The sequence below is a fragment of the Cavia porcellus genome, unplaced genomic scaffold (genome assembly GCF_034190915.1).
Source record: "Cavia porcellus strain 051 isolate PalLab524CR breed Dunkin Hartley unplaced genomic scaffold, mCavPor4.1 scaffold_23, whole genome shotgun sequence".
Classification (NCBI taxonomy): Eukaryota; Metazoa; Chordata; class Mammalia; order Rodentia; family Caviidae; genus Cavia; species Cavia porcellus.
The window spans coordinates 15108420-15129532 of NW_026947506.1; the positions used below are offsets into that span (position 1 = coordinate 15108420).

The following is a 21113-nucleotide window of genomic DNA, read 5'->3' on the forward strand; positions in this document are numbered from 1 at the left end:
TAATTATGTAAGCTTTGGGAAGCTGGAGAAGAAGGCAGAAGAGAAATGATGAAGGAGAGTGCAAATGATTGTTGAAGTGAATCAGAAAAGTTAGTGTACAATGTTTACTCACATGAAGATATTCTAAGAACCAGCATGGTACTTGAAGAGGGACTGGAAGCAATACAAAAAGAATAGAAGAATATAGCTAAAAATTATTCCCTACTAAACAAGCATTCAAAACACCAAATAAAACCAGACTGGAAAATAAACACACACCTATATTTGCCAGAAAAATTTATTGTCAGGCTGTAATATCATCATTTGCAGAAAAATACAGGCAGAAATGGGCATTATATTTAAAGCCTATACACACAAAAGAAGAACTAAAATTCCTCTGGTGTCCACTATTCTGTGGTATTGTTCCAATCAGTGTTGTGTTAATTTTGTAAGAGATTGATTTTGCATTAAACATGGGTTTGTTGTTGTCCTCCAGATATGGGTGATCTGACCAGTCTATTGCCAGCAGCAGTCTATTCAACCTGCCTACCACTCCTTATCCTATTTACCTCTGCATTAGTCTCTTGTTTGCTGTGAAATCCAGAGAAAGATTCATCCCAAAATTGCTCTTAGTCGTGGTGCAATTGACATCTCCTAGAGTTTACACAGCCTGTTCTATTCTATAATGCTCCCTTTTCTGACACTATGTGTGGTTTTCAGATCCTGTTTGTCAAAAGTAAGAGGGAGTGCTGGCCTCTTGGCCCATGAGTGCTTGTGATGTTTACTGTAGGGTGGAGAAGTACCTTTTCCTTATTCTGTGAGTCACAAGTTGGAGGGAGTTCCTGACTTCCCACCTCAGGTGTGCTTGTGTTTCTGGTTACTGGTCACATAGAATGGAAGTAGTTGTCCCAATTGACATGGTATGGTTCTTGTTTTCTTGCACCAGTGGTAGAGTAGGAGTAGTTGCGTGCTTCAAAACCAATCCTTAATGCCATTCATGGTCCCTCTTTTGACAGAGGAAGATTCCATTACTGGTTATGTTGCTTGAAAAAGAATGTAAACAAAAAGTAGAGGAAAGAAAAGAATAAATTGTCAGCCTATTGTGGAAGGAGCTGTCACTTACCTCTATATTTGCCAGTGAAATTTGTTTTGATGTGTTAATGTCCCCTATTTTCAGGAAATTAAAAGTGCTGATGAGCATTTTATTCTAGGTGTATGCTACACTGAGTGAGTTTTTCATATCCTTGTCATCTCTCTAGTTCTGAGGGGAGAGACTTCCTGGCAGTGGCTGCTCTGGGACTGATCAAAATCTTGCCAGCAACCTGAGGACTTGTCTATATATAAATATGTTTAACTACAAGCCCCTTATTTCAGATTAATTTTAGTGAGAATGTATATATCTCTCCATTTCTCCTAATTGTCCATGTTTTCAGTTGATTTAAACTGAGAATCTTCAACATGAGTCCTTTATTGAGCCATGTTGAGTATATCCTTGAAGAAGACTTTTATGACTTTTGTTCTCTGACCATCATTTTTACTGATTTCAATAAATTGTATATCCTCCATTGCTTAATCTTGCAGTTGTTGGATGGATCTTTTATGGTTTATTTGCATTTTTAAGATATTTTCTTTGCAGATTCCAGGAGCCAAACATGTGTGAGTTCATTCCCAGTGTGTGGAAGAAGCTTTGGAATTTTTTTGCCAACTGGTAAGACATACCTAGAATCCCAAATTACAAGAGGATGTATGTGAGGTCCCTTGTGTCCTAACTGGGCCATGCTCATTGACCTCCAGGCAGCTAGCAGTTGCCTGCAGTCTGACCTGGAGACAAAATTGGGCCAGGTCATTCCTAGCACATAGGGGAAGCTTTGGAACATAGCTCAAAACCCAGAAACATACAAAAATGACAAATTGATATAGCAAAATGTAATCTCAAACTTCTATCCCAATCCAAACAAGCCTAGGAAAAAAGGGCATAGGAGAAAATGTAATCCATAAGCCTGAAATTCTTGAAATCATAAAAACTGACAAAAAGAAACAACTCCGGTAATATTTAAACAATTCAGATCAAAAATAATCTTCACACTGCCGTGCCTAGGCATCGGTGTGCAGAGGAGGAGCTGGGCGGATCTGGGGTGCCTGCATCAGCCCCTCCATGTGTCTGGAGGACTGTAGATATCTCTGCAAGCAGGGAGGGATTGCAGGTTCCTGAGGCACCGCGGCCTGTGGTGAGTGCCCAGCACACTCTGCCCAAATCTCAGACTGTTCCGGACATTCCAGGCTTCCGGGTGTAGTGAAGTGGAGTACTGGGTTAGAGGCCTCTATATCCGCCTCCCCATCCCGGCTGCACTTGGAGAACTGCTGAGCTCCCGACTGGTAGGCAGGCCCATGCTATTCCCGGAGCCCAGCCTGTTTCACTGCCGCGCCTAGCCATCGGTGTGCAGAGGAGGAGCTGTGCGGATCTGGGGTGCCTGCATCGGCCTCTCCATGTGTCTGGAGGACTGTGGATATCTCTGCAAGCAGGGAGGGATCACAGGTTCCTGAGGCACTGCGGCCTGTGGTGAGTACCCTAACCCAGCTGTGATTGAAGAACTGTGGAGCTTCCAAGGGGCAGGTGGGCGCACAGTGTCCCTGAGGCCCAGCTTCTCTGGAACTGCGGAGTTCTGAGCAGGCAGAGGAGGGCCATTGATTCTGCAGGCCCAATGGCTTGGGGTAGCGTGGTGCCAGAGTTTCAGTAGCTGCAAACATAGAAGGGGATTTTCAGCAGATCCTGAAGAAGCTTTCAAATAACACTTGAAACACAGAAATATAGGAAAATGACAAAACGAAAGACCAAATTACAACCTCAAACCTCCAGCCCATCTCAAGAAACCCTAGGAGCAATGTATATAGAAGAAAATATATCCCATCCACCTCATATATCGGACACAATAGCTACTGAAATTGACAAGCAACTCCAGGAAGCTTTAAAGAAATTCAAACTCGAAATAATCTCCCAGATAAAAGAAAAAAATGATAAAAGAAATGAAAGACATTCTGAATATATCTAAAGAAAACACAGATAAAAAAAATTGGAGGAACTAAACAAAAAGATAGAATCCCTATACGAGCAATATAGGAAACAAGCAGAATACATAATGCAGATGCACAGAGGTATACAGGAAATAAAAAACTCCACTGAAAGTTGTAAAAACCACCTTAATGAAAATGAAGATAGAATTTCAGACCTTGAAGACAGGATTGCAGCTAGTGAACAAAAAGGAAAGATCTTTTAAAAATAATAAGGAATCAGGAAACAACAATTCAACAACTGCAAGACAATGCAAAGAAGAATAACATAAGAATGATAGGTATTAATTAAAAAGGAGACAACATTAAGCATGTCAAGGGGATATTTAGAGCAGTAATAGCTGAAAATTTCCCAAGCATGAGATCAGAAACTGACATCAGGATCAGTGAAGCATATATAACTCCAAATAGTCATAACCAAAATAAAACTACACCCAGACATATAATAATCACCATCCCAGAAATCCAACACAAGAATAGATTATCAAAAGCTGTCAGAGAGAAAAGACAGATAACTTATAAAGGAAAACCTATCAGAATCACAGCAGACTTCTCAGCACAAACAATAAAGTCAAGAAGAGCATGGAGTGAAGTATTCTAGATCCTAAAGCAAAATGATTTCCAACCTAGACTGATGTATCCTGAAAAAGTATCATTCAAAATTGATGGTGAAATACGATACTTCGATGACAAAGAACAGCTGAAGAACTTCATGAACACCAAACCAACCCTGCAAAAAATATTGACAGTTTAGATACACAAAGGAAAAAACCACTAAGCAAAGCAAATAATTAAACAGAACAGAAAGATAAAGATGCAACAGCAGAGATAACATGTCAACAATAAACCAGCATTTAACAGTAATAACCATTAATGTAAATGGTCTCAATGCACCAATCAAAAGAAACAGACTAGCAGAATGGATCAAGAAACAAAATCCAACCATATGCTGTTTATAGGAAACCCATCTAACCCAGAAGGATACTCACAGACTGAAAGTCAAAGGATGGAAAACAATTTTTCATGCAGCAGGAATCCAAAAAAAGGCAGGAGTAGCCATTCTGTACTGGAAGTACTAGCCAGAGCAATTAGGCAAGAAAGAGAAATAAAAGGGGTAAAGATAGGAAAAGAAGAAGTTAAATTATCATTGTTTCCAGATGACATGATACTCTACATAGAAGACCCCCTAAACTCCATTGAAAGACTCTTAGATACAATAAATAAATTCAGTAATGTGGCTGGATACAAAATCAATACTCAGAAATCAATAGCATTCCTATACACGAACAACAAAATCACAGAGAGGGAAATAAGAGAAACTGGACTATTCACATTAGCAAGCAAAAAAATGAAATATTTAGGAATTACTCTTACAAAAGGAGTGAAAGACTTATACAGTGAAAATTATAATACACTGAAAAAGGAAAGTGAGGATGATCTCAGAAAATGGAAAGACATCCCTTGCTCATGGATAGGAAGAACAAACATTGTGAAGATGGCCATTCTCCCAAAATTAAGAAAGATTAAGAAAACTACCAACAAAAATGCTGGAGACGTTGAGTGTAAAAAGGAATTCTTCTGCACTATTTTTTGGGAGTGTAATGTGGTACAATTACTTTGCAGGTCAGTTTGGAGGTTCCTCAAAAAGTTGGGTTAGGAAGTCCCATTTGACCCAGCTCTCCTACTTCTGGACTTATTCCCAGAACAACTGACAACATTATACCACAATTGTATATGTGCATCCAAGTTTATAGCAACACAATTTGTAATAGCCACATCTTGGAAACCATCTAAATGACCATCAACCGAAGAATGGATTAATGATGTGATATTTTTACAAAATGGAGTACTACTATGCTATAAAGAATGATAACATTGAAAAGTTCATAAGTAAATGGATGCAAGTAGAGACCATACTCCTAAGTGAAATAAATCAAAATCACAGATCTAAATAACTTAGTCTCCCTAGTATAAAAATAGTAATAGTACATAAAATACAAAAACTGGAATGATTACAATGAAATGAAAAGGATATGCTTAAAGGGGAAAATATTATCTCCGGGAAAATGAGGAAAAAGCAAAAGGAAACACACTTAGGATAGCTTACATGATTGCACTGCAAACACTGTAAGTTCCTGGAACAAAATAGTTAACATTCATAGGAATTGGAGATTTGTACATATTATTGTATAGCTATCTGAGGAACTCTTGAAGATCATCATGTAAAATAAAAACCCTAGTTTTGCCCATAACACCTTGTTTTTAAAGCCTATACTTGTCAGTGTTCTGGGTTTTTGCTATTGTTTATATGTGTTTTTCATTTCATTCACAGTTCAAATTGTGTGAATTTGTTTTGTAGTGTATGGGTTTGTTTTGCTTTCCCCTGTATACAGAGAAGAGAGGTATGTGTATATCATGCATGCATATAACTTCTAAAAAGCTGATGAAAATCGATAATAGAATGCATGATGAAATGAACAGCTACTTTAAAGAGCCACTTAGATACCCAGTGCTGATTCCATAGCATCATAATGTGAAATCCAGCAATACTATTACCCTTTGGTCAGACTGATTTTATTGTTTTGTTTCATTTAATTTCAACATACATGAAAGTATGGACATCTATTTTGAAAAGAATGAGAGACATTATGGTAGCCATTGTTGACTTCCTTATTTTTTGGTCTTGAAGACCTAAAATACATTCATTATCGGGTTCTGATCAGTTCTATACTATTTTGTTTTGTATGAATTCATTCTATGTGAAAATCTGGACAAATATTTGGAAGAAAATAAGAGATAATATTATAGAAAGTGAAGATCTCCAATTGTCCTGCTTTGGGATCTGTGTCTCTTACATTCTTACTTTGTGATGTTTTGTTGTTTAATTTTACCCTCTTTAAAAATAAAAAAAACTAAATGATTGACCTTAACAATCGATGAAAAATATCATCATAGAAATGTATCCTAAAATGGTTAAGAACACATGATAAATAAAAACTTCACACACTTCTGCTTTTAATGATTTTTCTTCATGCCAGTATTTTAGCTTCCTATGTACAAACAATAATTACCAAAAATATTTTGGCATCAGTGCACTAGGCAATAGAATAAAGGCATTAATCTCATAATACTTGGTAGTGACCATGCTCCTGAAAAAGTTTCACAGATGATGAGCATTCCATTCAAAGTGTTATTATGGTTGATATATCATAATATACATATCCTGGAAAGATTACTGTAAATAATGATTTCCTATAAAGACAAGTTATGGTCATGTGGTGAAATTGGACATTGAGATGAATCTTGCTAAAGTTCCCCCTCTTCCCCTGTAGCTATTTGTTGCTGTTCTGCTAGAGGTAAGATTTACAACTATGTACTGTGAAGAATTTCTGTCATCTTGTTCTTACAGGATTTATAAGTTTTGTCTTCTTTCAAGGCTGTTATAAATTGCTCTGATTGTTTCCATGCCATTGATTGCCCCAGCCAGTTTCCAGTCCAATCCCTTAGGTCTGATATCTTGAATTCTACAACAGTGGGGTTCTGGCAATGAAAAATAGTGAGCAGTATGGTTTATGTTTGGTATCTATGTTTAAAAAACTACCAGTGAAGAAAATTAAGCCATTGCAATGTAAACATAAACATTTTACACACACACACACACACACACACACACACACACACACACACAAAAAAAACCTATGGAAATCAATGCATTGAAATAAAAGTACGCAATATATGTGTATGATGTAATATACAGTGCTGTTGGTATACAAGCAGGAATCTTGTCATGTCACATGAAAAACAAAATTTGCTAATCTACAAGCTTTGTGAACACAATTCAACTGTGTCAAAAACTCATGTTGACAAGTCTTTGAAAATAGATATCAATAGAAAATATAGCATCAAGTTAAAAATATCCTTTGTTACACTGAATATAGAAAACCCACACAGTAATTGAAAAGCAAAATAGTGCAAAATTCTAATAGCAAAAATTACAAAAGCAAGATATTTAATGGTCTATTCTTCCCAAACTTAAGGATAAAATAAAAATAGCACAAATCCTAATGGTACTTGAAAGTCAAAAATACAGTTTGATCAACCACGCTTAATTAAGACATTGTGGATTAAGCACAGACACTGAGATAAAAATTCCTCATTGTGGCAACTCAATATTTTTAAACACTGCACATTAATAATCTACATATGTGATACATTATAAACCACATAATGTACATATTTTGTCATATATTCATCTGGGATTTATTTAGAACATATCTAAGGAAACACTGACATAAAATACTGTGTATTATTTCTGCAGAATTTCACCAACTGAAACATCTTAACAGGGTTTTTAAAATAGACTTACATATATAGTTTCTTCCTAGTGATCCTGTTTGATTTGATATAAAATATATATAGTAATGGACTGTGTGCACTGAATCTTTTTCCAGATGGTTTATGGACATAGGGTTTCTCCTTAATGAGCTTTAACATCTGTTTAATGAAGATTTACAAAATATCTTTACATTGCTTGCATATATAGGGTTTTTACACTGTGGCTTCTTTCATTTATTTGACAATAATTATATGTACCGAAACTTAAAAACTTGCACACATGTGTAGTTTCTTTCCATTTTGAGCTTTTTCATGTCTCTGACAATGACTGTTTCTACTGAAACCTTCCCCACATTCCTTACATACAAAGGGTTTCTCTGCAGTATGAATTCTTTAATATTAATAATTATGTGTGATCAATGGTTTCCACACTACTTACATACATAATCTTTCTCATGAGTATGAGATCTTTCATGTAGTTTACAATTTCTGTGTACTGAAAGCTTTCCCACATCGCTTACATACATAAGGTTTCTCTCTAGTGTGAGATCTTCCATGAAGTTTACAATAATTCTGTGCGCTGAAAATTTTTCCACATTGCTACATATATCAGCTTTCTCCCAGTGAGAGATCTTTCATGTAGTTTACAGTACTCCTGTGTTTGAATGCTTTCCCTCAATGCTTACGTATATAAGGTTTATCACCAGTGTGAGTTCTTTCATGCCTTTTACAATAGCTCTGCCTACTGAAAGCTTTCCCACATTGATTACATACGTAAGGTTTTTCTCCAGTGTGAGATGTTTCATGTAGTTTACAATACCCCTGTGTAGTGAAAGCTTTCCCACATTGCTTACATACATAAGGTTTCTCACCGGTGTGAGTTCTTTCATGTCTTTTACAATACTTCTGTCTACTGAAAGCTTTCCCACATTGCTTACATACATAAGGTTTCTCTCCAGTGTGAGATGCTTCATGTAGTTTACAACACCCCTGTGTACTGAAAGCTTTCCCACATTGCTTACATACGTAAGGTTTCTCAACACTGTGACGTCTGTCATGTGCTTTACAATTTGACTTTGTAGTGAATGTTTTCCCACATTGCTTACACACATAAGGTTTCTCTCCAGTGTGAGATGTTTCATGTAGTTTACAATACGCCTGTGTACTGAAAGCTTTTCCACATTGCTTACATACATAAGGTTTCTTTTCAGTGTGAGATCTTTCATGTAGTTTACAGTACCACAGTGTACTGAAACCTTTTCCACATTGCTTACATGCATATGGTTTCTCACCAGTGTGAGATCTTTCATGTCTTTTATAACTCCTGTGTGTCCTAAAAGCTTCTCCACATTGCATACATACATAAGGTTTCTCACCAGTGTGACATCTGTCATGTACTTTATAATTTGCCTTTGTAGTGAAAGCTTTCCCACATTTCTTACATACATAAGGTTTCTCTCCAGTGTGAGTTCTTTCATGTATTTTACAATTCCTCTGCATACTGAAAGTTTTCCCACAGTACTTACATACATAAACTTTCTCAACAGGGTGAGTCCTTTCATGTGCTTTACAATTTGACTTTGTACTGAAAGTTTTTCCACATTGCTTACATACATAATCTTTCTCACCAGTATGAGATCTTTCATGTAGTTTACAATACCACTGTGTACTGAAAGCTTTTCCACATTGCTTACATAAATAAGGTTTCTCTCCAGTGTGAGTTTTTTCATGTAGTTTGTAATGACTCTGTCTGATGAAACCTTTTCCACACTGCATACATACATAAGGTCTCTCACCAGTGTGAGTTATTTCATGTCTTTTACAATTGCTCTTTATACTGAAAGCTTTCCCACATTGCTTACATATGTAAGGTTTCAAACCAGTTTGAGAGCTTTCATGTAGTTTATAATGATACTGTGTGCTGAAAGCTTTCCCACATTGCTTCCATGCAGAGGATATACCCCACCTGTGATTTGTCTGATAGATCTGAACATCACTGGCCTTCCTGGAGGCATTCGTAATTTTTGGACATGCAAATATCTTGTCGCTAAGATGAGTTCTTTCACTAAGACCAGAGGAGGATTTCTCACACTGATCATGTTCACGTGGTTTCTTGCCAGCTTCTGTCCTTGCAGGATTCTGAAAGGACTGCAAATCATCACAGTGTTTTCTACTTTCATTACATTTAAACAGCTTCCCTTTGAGTTCACAATACTCATCTGTCTTTACTGCAGTGTGACTTATGATGGGCATGTTTAGTGAAAAAGGCCCAATCAGAAGCTTTCTACAAGTAAGGCTTTCAGGTGACGTTAAACCACATGGTTTCATATGCACATTAGCATCTTGAGAGCAGAGGAAGCATTCTTTATGCTGATTCCAACCCTTATATTGATAGTATTTCTCAACATCTTCATTTCTGTAAAAATAAAAAAGACCAAATAAAACACCTCTCTATATCAATGATTTAACAGCACATGTTCTTTTTTGATGCCTGTTAAGAATTTTGATAATGAATTAAAAGAATACAAATCAGGGATATTGGAGAAAGCTTTTCCCTAAAGACTGTTATATTTTTGGAAAATTTTCAGTTGGTATATTTTATAAGAGTAATTTTAGTTTTATTTTGAGTTACATATATATGCATAACACATGTTGATTAATTTTAACACCATTTCCTATTTACTCTTCAGGTCCTACTCTTATCCTGTTTGTCTTTCCTATCTCTAAAATACCACTTTCCTTTATCTATCACCTCTCATCTACAGCTACACAAACAACCTAACAACAATGTCATACATGTTCTTGATGTTGATGATAAAGAAACATTTTTTTGTATTACACATCAGACAGTGTCACTTGTATGATTTCACTTATAAATCCATTTCTTATGTTGGAATATTTTTGTGTTTACTTTTCAGACTATACATACTCAAGCTGCATATAGTTTTGGAGAGTATTTGTGAAATTAAAGAAATTTAAAGATGGTGTTGGTTTTTTGATTTTAGTCCTTTTCCTTATGTGGTGTCTAAAGGCTTATACATTTTTCTTGAAAGTTCAAATTACCTTAGATTTCTACAGTAGTTACTGCACTCTTCTTCCACTTTCTGGTTACCCAAGAGTCTTCCTGAATTACAGACACAGAAGTACAAGTGGTCACTACATTATTACATAAAAATTAACACATGCCAATTAGATTCATGATATAATATAAGCAGGCCAGATTAATTTTTCTAATTGTTTTCACATCCTGTTTAAATGAAACTGCACTGATGAGTAAAAAAAATCTCCTCTGAGTATATCAATAAGAAAGAGATTTCATTCTTACCTATAGTCACAATGTTCTGAAAAGTTTCCCCCATCACATCTCTGTAGAGCTGCTTTTGGGATGCACTCAGCAAAGTCCACTCCTCACTGGTGAAGTTCACAATCACATCTTCAAAGGTCACTGATTCCTAGAGGATCATACATATATTTCTTGAAAGAAAATTGAGACTAACAGCCTGGAAAATGTGAACTCCTCTCTTAAAAAAGTGTAACTGAGAGCAAAGTGTGGTGATACATGTCTGTAATCTCAGCACTCAGGAGGCTGAGGTAAAAAGACCATCATGACTACAAGACCATTGTGAGCTACAGAAGGAGTTCAACATCAGCATGATTTACATTGTGAGACTCTGACTGAAAACAAATGAAACAGTAACAAAAAAAGCTGCTTCATGTGGCTTGTGACAAAAAGGAGTGTATATAACTGCAGTTTGTGCAGTTATCATAGTGTTAGATTCTGCACACCAATAAAATTATCATAGTGTTAGATTCTGCACTCCAATAAAAGTTATACAACACACAACTTATCTCTAATTCAGATACTGAGAGAAAGAAGCCAGCAAGCATGCCTTTCAAAATGGTCACTGCATATTCCCAACAATAAAAATTACAAGATTTTGGTCACAAAATGTATAATATATTATGCTGAATTTAACTGAGCACTATTATAATCATATATTTTTATACACAACAGGCATTTTTCATAGGGAAATTTCTTGCTCAGAAAATGTTACTGCCTGTCACCACCATCTACTGCTTTCCCATGTTGTATGTATTTTCATGAGCTCTTCTAATAACAGAACACCATTCTCCACTTAATTACTGATATGTCTGCAGACCTGCAATTGGCTCTTTTCACCTGCTTTAATACGACTTCTACACTTTGTACTACCTCATTCAGTATGTCAGGTTTTTATTTTTGAGACAGGTTTTTCCCTTGTAAGTAAGACTGGGCTTGAACTGATTGTGTAGCCCAGGGTGAAACTGAACATCCAAGAATCCCACCATATCAACCTCTTGAGTACTAGCAATGCAGTCATGTGGCACCACACCCAGCTAGAATTTTCATTTTTTGAAATAATATCTACAAACCATTCATGCACCATTGCAATTATGTGAGAGAACTTGCTTTTTATACCTTTCCATCCATACACAAAGCATATGCAGATGCCCTACCTCAAGGAGATTCAGTTTGTATTTATATTAACCCCTTATTAAAGTTGTGCTTGACATTTTTTTCATTCTTTTTTCCAGTGAAAACGTTTCTCCAAACTCATGTCAGATTCCAGGGTGAAAACATGTGATAACATCTCAATTGATGCAATGAGACTCAAAAGGAATTATAGCTTTGTAGCAGTAAAAGTGCCAGTCTTTCCCACATCAGGTTATCTCTTGCACCACTAATTGGGGAGCCTCTGTGCCTGGTACAAGACTGCTTTGTTTCTTTAATACAAGCCATGCCTGTAAAGGTTTCCTTCCATGAACTCTGCTATAACCCATGTTTACCTCCCCAATTAGTACTGATAAAACTCTAGGGCATTCAGATTCATTGGCTGTTTTCCAGTAAGAACTGCTGTTTTCCAGTAAGATCTACTGGTTCCCAGTAAGATCTCTGGGAACTGCAGATCTTTCTGTCTTTTTTTTAAATCTCTGGGCTAAGTTGCTGGATGGGAGACAGAACACCATTCACCAGGATGACACTAGTAGTTGTTTATCTGGACTTATGCAGCATTCACCATTCACCATTCTCAGTTTTCAGTAAGACCCGAAACCTAAACTTTCATAAAATTTAGCATATTATACCTTGGTGGCCTAGTTTCCATTCTTTTACTGAGACAAAGTATTAAATAAACTCTGAGGAATTTCTATTGCCCTACAAGTTCAAAACCTTGTCTGCTGGATCCAAGTGCCAAAGTAGTTGGCAAAATAGAAAGGTGAAAGCAAAGTATTTAAGTCATGGCAATGTTGACAGAGGGAAAGTTGGTAGGATCTGCAAACAAGAGTACAGTTTTCCATGCCCTGTTCTTTGTGATATGACTCCAAAAATTCCCTACTTCCCAACACCACATTCTAATACTGAAATCAACAGTGAATGAATTCACTGAAGAGGAGAGGGCCCATTCAAACCAATCAACTTGCAAGGTCATGTGATATTTAGAAGGCATTGTAGATATGAAACACAGTAACTGGTCTGCTGCTGGGAGAAAAATCAAGGCACAAAATGCAGCAGTATCACCCACACTGAAACCTCGCACATGCATCATGAGTCTCAAATCAATCATTGCACTCACTGCATGATGAGGAATGGGACTTCACATGCACAACCCTTGTTTATTGTTTCTAATTTGCTTGCACTATCTGTTCCTTGTAAAACGATCATGTGCATTTATAGTGTGTTTGAGACCCAACTGATCTTTTATGGTCTATAGAAAGAAAGGCTAAGAAACTAATTGGCCTAGAGTGCACCAACCAGCAAAAGTTATTTTTAGAAACTACATTATCCAAATGAATATATCAGAAAACTATTTGGCAATGAGACAATCTTACAATCCAGTCTGCGGCTAAGACAGCATTTGTCCTGCATTCGGCATACAATAAATAAACTTTGACACACATTACTTTAATCCTAACTTTCTGATATTCTACTAGATGCATTGCTGTTGACACAAAGGCAGTGCTTTTGCCTCATTTCCTCATGTCTTCAATGTAGAGAGAATAAAGTATCCAGAGAAAGGCAGGAGAACCAACAATAGTACAGCAAGATGAACCAGTTTGTGTGTCCCTTGGATTACTACCTGAGTTAGAAGGAAAATTGGAATGGCTCTGATTCATGCAGCATTACTCTTCCCTCTCTTATCAGACTATTGGTACTCCATGGCCTGTATTCCAAAACACCAAGTTAATTATAGCCTTTTCATTAGAGAACGCTTCATAACTCTAATGCACTTGGCTATTTAATTCCTCTTTAACCCTCCTAATGAGAAAGCATACCGGGAATGTTTTTATTATCAGAAATGGCTTAAGCAGGTTTTTCAGATACACATGAAAATACATTCTCACATATGGCCAACTTTTGGGGCAAGAGTTTAGAATCTATGCCTCAGTCTGCTGACTAGTTCCAGTGGTAGAGCTTTTAGGGTGAAGAATTCTCAGTTCAGGGGATAGGGGACACATCATATTATCGATGGCTTAACTTCTACTTATCAATTGCAGGTCCAGAAAAATCTTTATTTGTGTGTTTATTAACTTGTGAATTTGGTACTGTCACTAGCTTCTCTCCTGATTTATTTCCAAGACACTTATCCTAAACACTAACACCTTTATAGGAGTCTCAGGACAACCCTTAGAACACTTCTGTAAGCGTATGATCTGTTCCTGTGTTGAAGTACATTTTAGCCATACACTTCTTAGAATTCCTGCAATCCCTACTGCACTTTGTGGAGACATTCTTGTGCAAGCCCTGGAGTACTCCTGTTCTCACTAGAACAGAGGCTATCTAATGTTTCCCTTGCTAGGATTACAAATGGACCGTTCTGTGTGGAGAGATGATGGGAATAGGACTGTCATTCCTAACTGGATTTATTGAAAAATCCTTCCTACTTCTTATCCTCATCATCAAGAGCTTCAAGATGGACTAAGAAATGTTATCCAGAGATCTGTAATACTGAGGCATCTTACCAAAAATTATCAGCTATCATATTATTGGGGTAACAAAAGGTCCAAGCCTAAGATGATTGGTACAGGACTTCCATGTCAGTAATGTAATAACTTATTCACCCTAATCCCAGCTTCATGCAAAAGGTTCTCTATTACAGATATCAAAGACCCAAAATCCCTTTAAGTTCAGGGAAGGTAAACTGTATTCTAGGAGGATATCTGCTGTCTTTCAGCAATCGACCCTTCAGATGGCAGCCAAAATAAAGACACAGGAAAACACAAGGGCAACTAAAGAGTGAAGAAATCTGATACATAGTGTGGAACATTTCTTTTCATTACAATTCAATCTTAATTTCTTTTTTTTAATTTAAAGAGAGCACAAAAAGCAGAATGAAACAAAGCAAAATAGAATAGGAAAATGCAAGCAACACAACACTTCACATCAATAGTAGCTAACATAAGGTCTCTTTTCTTTGAAATAGTGATTCAATCTTAATTTCAAGTTGTGGCAGAGACACAATCTTCAGCTGCATTTAGATTCACAGAAGTCCACATAAACTACTAGTGTCATCAAGATGCTATAACTGAAAAATTGTATCTTCAACAACTTTATCAACATTGCTAGACAATTCACAATGCCCACAATTTAAAAAAGATTAATGTGCTTTGTTCCAAATTTTGTAGAATTTTTAGTCCAGAGGAGTGAGCAGCAGAGTAAACAATCTTTCTGACAGAAACAGTCCAGATGCTGGAATATAGCATTGTTGGGGAAGCAAGAAGGAAGGAAGTGGGTCCCCTTGACCCAGGAAGACCCTAAAGTCAAAACTGAAGCCTAAAGAGAAGAAAAAAAGAAAGATTTAAAGAGCAGAAGGCCATAGGTGGGAGCACACTGACCAGGAGCCAGAACCACCACGCAGGAAAAGCTACTGAAACGAGAGGATGCACAGTCACAGTTAGTGTGATGGCTCACAAACAAAAGCAGCTCTACATGGAGATGTGACTACAGAGGGGAGCAGCAGACTGGAGAATTGCACTGGCTGGCACTGAGTGTTGGGTCTCAGTTCTCTTTCAGGAGTTGGCAATCCACCAGCGACCATTTAGAAGTTTGGCAGGGAAAGCCTGGAGCCAGATTGGCAGCTAGTTTCATTCAGACACTCTTAACTCAGAGCAGACTGGTGGAAATTGCGTGGAATGAGTCCTACCCCTAAACAAATTTCAACAGCCATCACTAGGTTTTCCTAAAACTATCCCCAGCTAGCTCTGCATACTTTTGTGTACTATGTGTAGTGAGGGCTTCCGGCTGTAACCAGCCTGGGATGAAGGCACAGACTTCCCCACCCTATTGGTTCTCCAGCAGTCACATGTAAGCCACAGCATTTTGGGAAAAATAGCAGAGACCTACATACACTAGCATACCCAATGGTCACCATCAATACCCCTAGCCCACATGGGCTGGAAAAAGCAAATAGCCTTGCTTCAGAGAAATTGTACACAGCACAGGAAGAGCCAGGGACCCTACTACCCACTTTTACAGAAGAAACCAGAAACATAAGAAAAGGAAAAAACAAAAGGCAGTCTCTGGCCTCCCACCCAAGCAGTACTGGTCAAGGAGATGTAAACACAGAAGAGACAGGGAGTAACACTCCTGAAGTTTCTGAAGTAGCAATAACTGAATAAACAACCAACTTCAAGAGACTATAAAATAAATTAGAACAGAAATATTATCTCAAGGAAAGAAGAAATGAGAAATGTAATAAAAGAAATGCTAAGCACATCTAAAGAAGACACAGATGCAAGAGTAGAGGAGAATAGAAAAATGAGGGAAAACTTCAATAAAGAATATAAAAAAGACAGGATACATGAAACATTCAAAGAGATAATCAGAAAATTAAAACCTGGCAAACTGCTTGAAAGTAACTAAAAATAGACTATCAAACCCTGAAGACAGATTTTCAGCTTGCGTTCTTGAAAGGAAAGATCTCTTTAAAATAACAAAGAATCAGGAAGTAGAAATACAAAGGCTACAAGATGACACAAAGATGTATAATTTAAGAAAAAAATGTGAGGGAAAATGTAGGTGTACACACAAATGAAATACAAATCCTTTTTACAGCAATAATTATTAAAGAACACTACCCAAGCATAGGAAGGAAATGATACTCAAATAAGTGAGACATACAGAACTCCAGCAAACTATAACCAAAAGAAATCTATACCCAGTTATATAATAATCAAGATTCCAGAAACTCAACACAAGAACAGAATATTAAAAGCCATCAGAAAAAGAAACAGATCATATACAAAGGAAAACCCATAGGACTCATGACAGACTTCTCAACACATACCATCAATTCTGGGAGTAAAGTATTCTAAGTCCTGAAAGAAAATAATGTCCAATCCAGGTGGAAGTACCCTGCAAAATTATCTTTCAAAATAAATGGATAAACAAGATATTCTCATTACAAGGAATAACTAAAACAATTCATGACCAACAAACCAACCCTACAAAAAATAATGAAGGACATTCATTCTAGAGAGAGCAAAAATAGGCCAGGAATTCAGGAACAGTGCCAAGGGTATTCACTGAATGGATAGACAGTGAAATATATGGAAAAAGTAAACAAACACTGGCAGAAAAACAACATGCCAGAGATGAGGCAAAAAAGGTTGGCCTTAATTTAATATAGATGGCCTCAAATCACCAATAAAAACAAACCCAGGCATAGCAGATTCAGAGACATGACCCATGAATATGCTTTATATAAGAAATACATTTAACCAAAAAAGGGAGTATATAGACTGAAAGTTAAAGATGAGACATGTTTATACAATGGAAAACTACTCAGCCATAAAGAAAGATAACCTTGTGGCTCTTGTAAGTAAATGGATACAACTTGACATCATGATCAGTGGTAAAAAGTTTTACAATCACTTAGGTGAATATTAGGTTACCCCACTCATATAAAAGCTAAAGGAGTTAGTGGGATCCAAAATGAATAATACATCCTGTGAAATTGGAAGTGAAGGAATTGTCTAAAAAGGGAAGGCAGTGGCCACTGTTAATCTGTTCTGTGAGTTATGATTTATGTTCTGTTATCATGATTTGAAGCTATTGTTTTCATTGCTCAGTTTAGTTTGGTTTCATTTTGTTTCAGTTTGCTACTTTTATTAGATTTGATAGCATGGATAGCTGTTCCATAGATAGCAGGATATATTATGATAACCATTTTTGATTTCCTATCAGCTTCATTTGAAAACCTGCATTGCTTTCATTGTTTTGCTTTGACTGATTTTACTCTATTCTGTTTTGTTTGATAGTACCTAGTCTGAAAGTATAGGCAACTACTTTGAAGAAAAGATATACTATGATACCATTTTTATTTGACTATTATCTTCTGTTGAAGTCCTATAATGTCTCCTTTGTTTTGTTTTAATTGGTTTTGTTCTGTATGGTTTTGTTTGATTTATTATGCTTGATGATACAGGCAATTCTTTGAAAGATAAAAAGAGGCATTACAGTAGCCATTATAGATCAGCTTGTTTTTCATTTAAAGTCATGTACTATGTCCATTCTATTGTTTTGATTGACTCTATTTGTTTTGCCTCATTTCCTTTCATTCTCTTCAAAATGAAAATGAAGAATTTTCAGTCCATAGCTTGATAAATTCAAGGCAGGGTGGCTTGGTAGGAGGAAATGGAAAACAGGATATTTGTACATGGCATGGCACAGGGAAGGAAAAGGTCATCAAAGGAGGAGGAGAGATATACTGATATAGTTCATATCCACAGTGACTCACCTCTTTCATCAGCTTGTTACCTCCTGAAATCATACACAGCTATGGAAAATCAAACATCATGTATCCATGGCATCCAAGAGATGGTCACCTCCCAAAATTCCCATCTGTGAGTGCATGAGACTTTCATAGAATGACTATATGCTAGTATAAAGCCACAATACAATCATGATTACAAGTGCAAGGGCACAGATTTTAACACAGGGAATGTAAAGTTAAAGACAGTGGGCTGAATCCATAACCATCGATAAGGTTGATTGTATGAAAATGGGGAAGAACATGCAATTAGTGTATGCCACACATGTGACACAGTTGTAGGAGCACAGCAGGTTGAAAGTGTTTCATTATCACACTGAACATAATTTCTGAGGTACAGAAACTATACAGTAAGTACATAACGTGTGTAGCATACATTTTACACAGTGCCTTCATTAACAGTGTGAACATGAACATCAGCAAGTGTAGCACCAGGAACACTGGCTGGACCTGCCACAAGAAAGCTAAAAAGCCAAAGAAAATGAAATGAGTCTGGGTAAAGTATGTCTAAACAAGTGTTACTGTGGTAGTTGCTGAGATCTAAAATGAAATGAAGATGCACAAGTAAGAATTTTGGCTGCTGGGGCAGCTCAAATGGCATCCTAGCTGTATGTAACTGCACAAGGTGCTACAACTTAAGAGTCTTTCAAAACATCTATTTACAAATAAATTTCCTAACATTTCCCATGGCAATAGAGGATATTAAAAACTGAAGCCTATATGTAGCAACTAGGTGCATTTTATTAATAGGGAAATGAAGTTCTGAAGTCCTTCCCAATAGGAATTGATGAACAGGGATGATAAATGGGATGATAAAACAGTGCACATATTCTAGGAATGATATTTGAACACATTTATAAAATGCATTGCAAAAGAGTCTGTCTTGTATTGGTAATTTAAAATGCAAAGATTTACATTTTTAAATTCTGATTTTTTGTTACTCATTAAAAACAGCAAGCTTCTTATAGTGTAGGAAATGTAAACATCTCGGAAAGATACTACACATTTGCAAATGCTGTTCATCAAAGATAAGCATGTCTCACCATTAGAAACTTAAGATATTAATTACAAAAAACAAAGAAAACCCTCATCTGATTATTTGAATATTAGTATAAATATTATTTTCTATAACTCAATTTCTATTCATTATTTCTCAAAGGTTTCTACAGAAGAGAATCTTAAGTAAAACGTCTTAACCAGATAAAGTACAGGGATCACATAACAAACACATGGTCTCCAAATCTGAAATGTGGACCTTCTCCGGACTGGGAACCCAGAAACTCAGCTGGTGGTTGGGGTGAGATCCTGTGCCATCCAGAGCCTGGGAAACTGTGTAAAGATCATCACTCCCAGAACTCAAAGGCCTGCCCAGGACATGCCCAGCAACCTTTCTCTGGAACCAGGAACCAGGAAACTCAGCCGTTGGCTGGGGTGAGTCTGCATGCCATCCAGAGCCCAGGACATTGTGTTAGGATCATTGCTCCCAGAGCTGAAGGATCTGCCTATAGCCCAGCCACACTACACTGGTCTTGGGAGGTTTTTAGCCTGAGTAGATTACCCCCAGTGACTTTCTTCAATTACAGGAGTTGAGAGCAGGTGAATTGAGCTCCAGGCCATTGGTCTTTGCCCTGGGAGAGCTTTAGCCCATCATCCACAATGGGTAGGTGCCTGCCCAGCTACCTGGGACACTGAAAGAAGCATGGGAAGGCATAAAGGCCTGAATGGACAACACACAGCAACATCCTTTTAGTACCAGGGGCGCCTAGGGCATACAAGATTATTTCCAACACATCCAGGAGAAGCCTTAGAAAAACACTTGAAACACAGAAATATAGGAAAATGATAAAATGAAGGGCCAAAATGCAATCTGAAACCACCAGCCCATCCCAAGAAAGCCTACGAGCCATGTACATAGAAGAAAATATATGCCATGTCCCTGAAATACCTGTAATAGCAACTGAAATAAAGAAGCAACTCCCAGAATCTTTAAAGGAATTCAAACTAGAAATACTCTCCCAGTAAGAAGAAGAAATGATAAAAATAATGAAAGAGATGCTGAACACATCTAAAGAAGACACAGTTAAAAAATTAGAGGAACACAACAAAAAGATAGAATCCTTGGATGAACAATTTAAGAAACAAACAGAATACATGAAGCAGATGCAAAGAGATATACAGGGAATCAAAAATTCCATCGAAAGTTGTCAAAACAGACAAAATGAAAGTGAAGATAGAATTTCAGACCTTGAAGACAAGATTCCACTAGTGAACAGGAAAGGCAAGATATTTTACAAGTAAGAAATCAGGAAGTAAAAATTTGACAGCTCAAGATGATGCAAAGAAAAACAACACAAGTTTAACAGGGATAAATGAAAAAGAAGGGAAGAACACAAATGATATCAAAAGGCCATTCACAGAATTTATAGCTGACAATTTCCAAAACATGAGAATGGAAACTGAAATGGAGCATGTAGAACTCCAAATAGCCATGACAAAAATAAAACTACACCCAGCCATATAAAAATCACCATCCCAAAAATCCAACATAACTATAAAATACTAAAAGCTGACAAAAGACAGATCACCTATCAAGGAAAGCCTATCAGAATCACAGCAGAATTCTGAACACAAACAATGGAGTCAAGAAGAGTATGGAGTGAAGTATTCCAGATCCTAAAGGAAAGTGATTTCCAACCTAGACTGATGTACCCTAAAAAACTGTCCTTCAAAATTGATGGAGAAATAAGATACTTCTATGACAAAGAACAGCTGAAAAATGGCATGATCAGCAAGCCAACCCTGCAAAGACTAATGAAAGACAGTTTAGATACATTTAGGAAAAAACCACTACACAAGGGAGACAAACAGAATGGAAAGATAAAGATGCAACAGCAGAATGATAACATGTCAACAATAAACCAA

At 36.9% G+C, this 21113-nt stretch overlaps 1 protein-coding gene across 3 annotated transcripts in view; it reads right to left on the reverse strand.

The window, feature by feature from the left end:
• Positions 1-261: 261 nt before the first annotated feature.
• The window catches only part of LOC100731421 (zinc finger protein 709-like), a 41895-nt gene continuing 21043 nt past the window's right edge, over positions 262-21113 (reverse strand). Inside the window, exons 2-4 of one of the 3 annotated variants that reach the window (XM_013143297.2) lie at positions 10709-10835; positions 10447-10507; positions 262-9799 (exon numbers count right to left, since the gene is read on the reverse strand). In XM_013143297.2, coding sequence (XP_012998751.2) covers positions 8059-9799; positions 10447-10507; positions 10709-10835 — 1929 coding nt within the window. In that variant the 3' untranslated portion in view covers positions 262-8058. Of the gene's footprint in view, positions 9800-10446; positions 10540-10708; positions 10836-21113 lie in introns of those variants that run through there. The other 2 variants (XM_063233840.1, XM_063233839.1) reach the window with 2 other exon arrangements.